This window comes from Pteropus alecto, unplaced genomic scaffold (genome assembly GCF_000325575.1).
Source record: "Pteropus alecto unplaced genomic scaffold, ASM32557v1 scaffold106, whole genome shotgun sequence".
NCBI classification, from domain to species: Eukaryota; Metazoa; Chordata; class Mammalia; order Chiroptera; family Pteropodidae; genus Pteropus; species Pteropus alecto.
Genome location: NW_006442103.1, coordinates 15,039,203 through 15,046,446, shown reverse-complemented (window position 1 = coordinate 15,046,446; position 7,244 = coordinate 15,039,203). Strand labels below are relative to the sequence as shown.

General features: G+C 53.6%; 1 protein-coding gene across 1 annotated transcript in view; it reads right to left on the bottom strand.

Annotated features, from left to right (window-relative positions):
• Positions 1-236: 236 nt before the first annotated feature.
• CD2 (CD2 molecule) overlaps positions 237-7,244 on the bottom strand; it is a 12,986-nt gene continuing 5,978 nt past the window's right edge. Inside the window, exons 4-5 of the mRNA XM_006919676.2 lie at positions 4,574-4,696; positions 237-979 (exon numbers count right to left, since the gene is read on the bottom strand). Of these exons, the coding sequence (XP_006919738.1) occupies positions 669-979; positions 4,574-4,696 (434 nt within the window). The 3' untranslated portion in view covers positions 237-668. The remainder of the gene's footprint in view (positions 980-4,573; positions 4,697-7,244) is intronic.

Below are 7,244 nucleotides of genomic sequence, written 5' to 3'. Positions count from 1 at the left end.
ATTCATTACACAAATCTAACAAGTAGGTTGTCAGGCCAGCTTTGCAGCTGAGACCTGTGGAGTGCGTTCTGGTTGTTGTAGTGGGAATTAAGGTGGCCCAGGGGAATCACAGTGACCAGATTTGATCCTGCTGCCACACCAACTAGACTTTCTTACGGCCGTGTGATACTGGGCTCCTTTCTATAATGAGTAGACACTGGGGTCAAGTCAAGCTTTTATTTAAGGTGATACTGGGCTCCTTTCTATAATGAGTAGACACTGGGGTCAAGTCAAGCTTTTATTTAAGGTCTCCTCCCAGGATGGTGGGCAAGTGTCCACCAGGCACGTAAGACACCCAAGAATGTCGAGCAGGCAGGCGGCTTACGGCGAGTACGGGCACAGTGACTGCCGGATGTCGCACAGGGAGACGAAGAGACCTCGGTCACCCATCATCCTAACGATTGCACTTTTATTGTCTTCCCCTTCCTGGTGTGGTGGAGCTCTAGGAGGAGGCCAGGGACTCCAGGTGTGAGACCACGTGGCCGCAGGGGTGGCTGTGGCCCACGAGCTCGGGACACGATAATGTTCTACATGTAGGATGCACTTGACGTTAGTGCGGGCATGCGCACCAGAGTGCAGGAATTCCACGGTGACTTTCTGAGACAGGGGACAACTGTGCCAGGAGACAGTTAGGAGTTTTCTGTGGCCACACGGGGAAATTTCGGTTGAACTCGAGGCCTGGGGAGGGGAGGGCCTTTCTGCTGGTGAACTTGTGTACCCGGGGAGGGAAGAGGCCTCCTCTGCTTCTGGTTCTTGTGCTGCTGTTGGACACGGTGGCCAGAAGGTGGGGGACGATGACCAGGCACCTGGGGACGATGACTAGGTGGTGGAGGAGGTTGGGACGCAGCTGGATTTTGAGGAGCTGAGCCTGGGACTGGTTGGAGCTTCCGGCCCCCCTCTTCAGAGATTTTTCTATGTGCTCTGACCTCCAGTTCTTCATCTGCAACAATAAAACCTTTGAAAAGTTCATCTTGGCAAGATATGGTCAACGCAACAAGGTGTTGAGTACACCTCCTATGCACATGGTGTCATGCTACCTGCTTTGGGGGATGTGATGAGGACGCAGAAGCCGCCGCTACCCTCTAAGCATTTCTAGTCTGATGGGGGACAGAAACGCCCACCAGCAAGGTAGAGGGAGAGCCCAGGGCTTCTGAGAACTCGGGGAGCTAGAGGCAAGGAGACAGGTGGAGGGCTTTGTACCCGGGTCTCCCAGAAGCGCAGAGGACACTCAAACCCCACAGCCTACCTCTGTCACCCCAGAGACAGCCCCCGAGAGTGCCTCATGGTTAGAGCGGAGGGGACATTAGAAACGGTCTTCCCTGATCAGCCTTTCACCCAGTTCTGCTCTGAGGCAGCCCACGTCCCGGCGAGGGTTGGAGGGTACACCAGGGGCTTTGTACTCCTTAGAAACTTAATAGTTTTTCAGAAATTCTTAGCTATGCTCCATCCTCTTGGGCTTAGAGGGAAAAGAATTCCTCCTCTGAAATCTTCTGCTTTGTGTGACTGTCATCCATGAAGACAGGCTCACGATTCAGTAATGCAGTTTTTCCTTTACTGTTTTAAAATTACTCTGAAGATGCGAGAAACTGCTCAGCTGCTACAGATCTGGAGGACCCCGCAGGCCCCACCGGCCTCCTCGGGGCTGTGAGTAGTTACCCAGTCCCTGTGGCCAAGGCCACCCTTGCAGCTCTCCCAAGGCAGGCAAGAGGACATCTGTCTGGGGTCAGTGAAGGGCCTCTCCCACTGTCGCAGGGATGTGGGGCTCGGCAAGCACAGGCCCTCTCTGAGCGTCACTCTGCGACTTGGAGTGATGACGCCAGTCCAAACAACTTCCTCCCGCTGCTGGAAATCCAGGTCTCGGGTGGCATCCAGTGTGAGGACTCAAAGTGGGTGACATGGTTAGGACATGTGAGAGGCCACTGTGCTCCAAGCACGTAAAGGAAAGGGCACGGAAGAGGAAAAACACATCCTCAGTGACAACCTTGGCGCCCCAAGGTCATGCCTAGGAGGCTGGGCAAGCGACTCTGACACTTGACCCCACTTACAGCATGGGGCAGTGGGGGTCTGTCTTCATCCTCTACGTGGCAGGCTTGGCCTGGCCATTTGTTCACTAGTCTGTTCACCCGCCGTCCTGTCCATTTGCTCTTCGAGCACTGACTCCCCCTCTGCTAGGTGTTAGATGCCATTATGAAGTGGCAGCGACAGCTTGGGCACAAACACTGTCCTCAGGAAGCCTAAGATCCAGTAAGCGGGGCTGCACATCACACAGTCAGTCTCCAGTAAGAGCCCAGGGCCCCCAGAGGGGTGTACTCCAAGAGCCCCATGAGTTCCCGGAGGAGGAGTTGGGTGTGGCCGTGCGGCTGAGCCTCCAGGCGGGCTTGGATACCTGAGGCTGGCTGTGGCTCTGTGCAGCCTGCGGTCAGAGCAGGGCCGGGGCCCTAGCACGCCCGCGCCTGCAACGGCAGCAGCCCTTGCCCCAAACCTGCTCCGAGGAATTCTGCCAGGCTCAGTGTCCTCCCGCCTCCTTTCATGCCCCAGGGTTAGGACGAGGGTGAAATGCATGTCACCTGAGCCCTCACTCTCAGGTTTGTGCAGAGCTGGGTCGACCCTGAAGGTGAGGGTCTCTTTAAATTTTGCCCCCTGAGCTCCTTGCTTGCCTTGCCCTTGTCCTGACTCAGCCTGCTGGCCACAGGATTTGGGGCAAATAGTTTAACCTCACTGAGCTTAAATCTCCTTATCTGTATGAGTATCATCTATTTTATAGGATCCCTCGGTACGTTGGGGAAGATGATGAGTATAAAGCATATTACAGAGATAAGTGCCTGCACAAGCAACTGCTTCGTCACCATGAGGTGACCATCATGTTGGCCATTTCATTCTGGTGAAAGCAGAGATTGCCTTGTCATTGGGTCGCCTGTCGGGTCCACTTTGGAAAATACATGACCTTTGACCACCAAGTGATGGAGAAAGGGCCTTAGCAGCAGGGAAGGGGAACGGAGAACTGCCTGAGCAGGCTCTCCTGGGGTTGAGGGTGTGTGAAGGGTGGCCGTGGAAGCATGGGGATGTGCCAGGCGCAGCTCTGTGGCAGGACCAAGGACCAAGGGCCGGTGGCCTGGAGGAGGACTGAGGGAAGAAGTCTGAAGGAAGGAAGCCGAAATCGAGGGCCGCCACTTCCTAGGGAGGTTCAGACCAGGCCCTTCCATGGAGGTGCACCCTCTCAGGGGAGACCCAGAGTGAGAGGCTCAGTCCTGCTGGGAATGTGAGATTGCACAGCACCCGAGGGGCCTGCTGATGGCTGGACACCCCCTCTTGGACACACCTGCAGCATGGGGTCCTAGCTGTCCCATCCGGGCACCCATGGAGACAGCTGGTGTGCCATCACGGTGGTCCCCCCTGATCCGCGATTTCGCTTACCACAGTTTCAGTTAACCGCGGTCAACCAAAGTCCAAGAGTAATAAGTGGAAGATTCCAGATGCATAAGTGTTCCATGGCGCGCCATTTCTGAGCAGCGAGATGAAGTCTCGCATCATCCTGCTCACCCCTTTGTCCAGTGCATCTACTCTGTAGATGCTCCCTGCCCGTTAGTTGCTTAGTACCCGTCTAGGTTATCAGATCATTGAGTACCATGGTGCTGTGTCAAGTCACCCTTATTCTACTTAATAATGACCCCAAAGCCATCCACATAACTCCTATTCGAGTATATTGTTATAATTGTTCAATTTTATTATTAGTTACTGTTGTTAATCTCTTACTGTGCTCAATTTATAGACTAAACTTTATCGAAGGCATGTATATGTAGCAAAAGCGTAGTATATATAGGGTTTGGTACTATCTGTGGTCTCAGACACCTACTGGGGATCCTGGAATGTCTCCCGTGTGGATAAGGAGGGACTGCTGTGCCTGTACACACTGCCTTGGGTGGCCTGGATGCTCCTTGAGCCAACTCCCCACTTATGAGCATAATCTTTTAATTCTCAGTGGATCGTTGGACAGGCCTGATTTGAGGAAGAAACACTCCCAGTCCTAACACAACCCCTCTGAACCGCAAACTGGGAAAGAGAGCATAAACACCCAGCTTTGGAACAAGCCTGTGAGCACCTGATGCCCTGAAATCTTACCCATGATCCTAGGAGCTTGGTCCTGACCATGCCGTGGGCCACTGCTCAGGAAGACGAGATATTTGTTCAAGGAAATGGTGTTTCGAAGCTAATCTTTCTACCCGCTTAGTAATGTGTGGCTTATCCAAAATATGTCCACACAGCCTTACACCGCATCGGCCTCAGGGGGTGGATTCCAATGGGGCCAACTTGGATTCAGCTTCTTAAAGCTTCCACATTGTCACCGCTGAGAATTTGTTTTTCAGAAATCAAGCTAACCACAAAATGGAACAAACTGTAACCACCAGTTACAACCCTGACATTCTGAAACTACCTGGCTCCATCATCTTCTTGCCAAACTCAAAGTGTCATCCCCACGAGTTGTTTCCACGGGGATTTTGCCAGGCCCTGTGGTGGGACAGAGGAGGGAGCTTACCGTTTCTCCTTCGGTGCTGTTTTTTCCTCTTGCTGATGTAGACAATGAGCAGCGCCACAAAGATGAGGAACATGAGGCCTCCTCCACAAATGCTAAGGATGAGGATGATATCCAGACCTTTCCCTGCAAGAGGAACAGTGGTTGGACAGAGGGCAGGGGTCCGGGCAGAAGGGCCATCATCGCTCTGGCTGAGGACTCCTGCCTCCCGCATGAAGCAGATAATAGAGCCTGATGGGACTTCCCAGCTCCATAAAGGCCAACCTCATGGAGGGCAGGGGATTGTGTCGATCCCTGAAAGAGCACAGGGCCCAGGACCAGCCCCTCAGAAGGCTCCCTGAGGAACGGTCCCCCTGGACTGGCGTGCCTGATTCTCTGTGTGCCAGGGCACTGTCCGCTGCCTCCCACCAAGGGAGACATCACGGAAGTTCAGATCTGACAAGGAGTTTAGAGACCATCTTGTGTTCCCTCTAGTTTCACGGACGAGGCCCAGAGAGGGAGGATGAGTCGCCCGAGGCCACAGGGCATCTGTCCCCGCGTGGTTCCTTTGAGCAGCCCCTTGTCTCAAAGTTTCTGCACTATTTACTCAGTTTCACCTCTGGCTGCCCTTTTACCATGGATTTTTTTTTTCTTCCCTTGCCCTGTTGACCAGACAGTTTCCAAAGACTGAGGGTCCCTTGTCCAGCCCAGCTCCCCAACTTCTTTGGCCTGTGAGAGAAACTCAGACAGACACACAGTGAGTTGGCAGCAGCGGTGGACTTGATCTTCAGCTCCCAGACCGTCAGTTGCTGTAATGCAATGAGGATGACAAAGACTCGGTGTTAAGAGAAAAGTGTTTGAGTTCTCAGCTCTTCTAGGCAAGAGCTGTGTGACTTTGGGCAGGTTGCCCCACCTCTCTGAGCCTGTTCCTTTCTTTGTAAAATGGAGATAATGAAACTGACGTCACAGAGTGGCTGTTAAAAGTCAATCAGATAATAGATGTGAAAGCGCTTTGTAAACTGTAAAACACCACGCAAAAGCGAGGTCGCTCTTAGTGGAGCTCTGAGCACCGGTGTTTCTGGGGCCTGTTTCCAGGGAGAGCTGCTGGGCCATCTGCCCTTTGTGAGTCAAAGGCAGCTAGAGAGGCAGCAGCTGGGGCCAAGGGTCAGGGGATTGGAACATCTGGAGAACAAACTCGAGCTCAGCCCAGTATCACAAAGAAACCCTCTGGCCAAACATTCCTGGGAGGATGCTCAGACAGGGAGCCCAGGATGGGCCCCTGGAGCCAGCCGGAGGCTCAGAAACCAAACCGACAGACCGCAGTGGTGTGCTCCTCCCTGCTCTCTCTCCAGCCTCCCTGACCCGTCCTTGGGGCAACCTCTTGCTCTGCGCATGAAGGGGCTTCTACTAGAATCCTACACTCCTGAGAAACGGGGCCGACACGGGATCTGGGCTTCCTCAGGTTTCGCTAGCGGGGAGGCAGGGCTGGGCCTCCTGGAGTGTCCCTCAGTCTGAGCCGGGTGGGCCAGGGCAGGACTGGCACCAGTTGGGGGGCACGGGGCTCGTCTTCCCTCAGAGTCCTCACACGGGTGGCCACATCCTTATCTTGGACACACTAAAGAACGTAGGAATGACTTTCAGAGTCTGCTCATGGGTTTGTCCAGCATGTCCCTCTGGGCGCCTGGGGGTGCTCTCTGTGGGGGACATTCCAGCTTGTCTCAGAGGCAGCTGTGGCTTTGTCATTCAAAACTATGTCCTCACAGTCTCTAAAGCCAACCAGAGTCCTTCCTGCACACCCTCTAACACTTCCCAAAATTTACGTGGTACAATCTTTCTTGCGCATCTAAACCTGCTCCCTACGCTAGCGTTTGGGTTTGAAGTACATACTCACCTCTTCTGAGCCAAATGATTAGTCTTATGGTCACTCCTCCCTGCCTGGCCTTTTGGGGTGAAACGTCCAGACCTTTTTAGGCTCTTCCAGAATAGCGTCCTCTTCCCCGGCCTCTCCCTGGGTGTTCCTGTCATCTCCTTAGTGGCCTTCCCAGACTGGGCCCTGTTCTCCACCACGGTGTAAGGGACACAGAGGTTCCAGTCTTCGAACCCCGGCTTCTTCCAAGGCCCTCCCCGCTCCCTCCCTAACACACACACATCGTTACAATGGTGAGATCTAGTTACAATAAACATGAGGTTGATCGTCAGATAAAGCACAGGGCGCCCAGTTGAAGCTGAGTTAAACAACAACTAATTTTTAGTGCATGTCCTATGCAACATTTGGAACATATTTATACTGTCTTTTCATTTGCTAATTCTGGCAGCTCTAGTCAAGGGCCCTTGAAAGGGGAAAAGAGGCTGTGACGTCAAGGACGGGCTGCTCCATTCACCAGGGCCTGTGATGGGGGCTGTGGAGGGTGGCTGCTGGGGGCAGTCGTGGGGGCTGCAGTGATACTGGTCTAAGTGTGTGGTCGGCTGATGCTAAGGTGACCCCAAAGTTCCCTGCCTTCCGGTGTTCCCACCTCTGCGTAACCCCCTCCAACTGAATGTGGGCTGGACTCAGTGGTTTCTTCTAATCACTAGACTACCTCAGAAGTAATGGGATGTCTGTCACTCCTGACATAAAGTTGTAAAAAGATCCTGGCTTTTGTCTCGAGAACTTGTTCTTGCTCTTGCTTGGATTGCCAGGGTTGGGCGGGGCGGG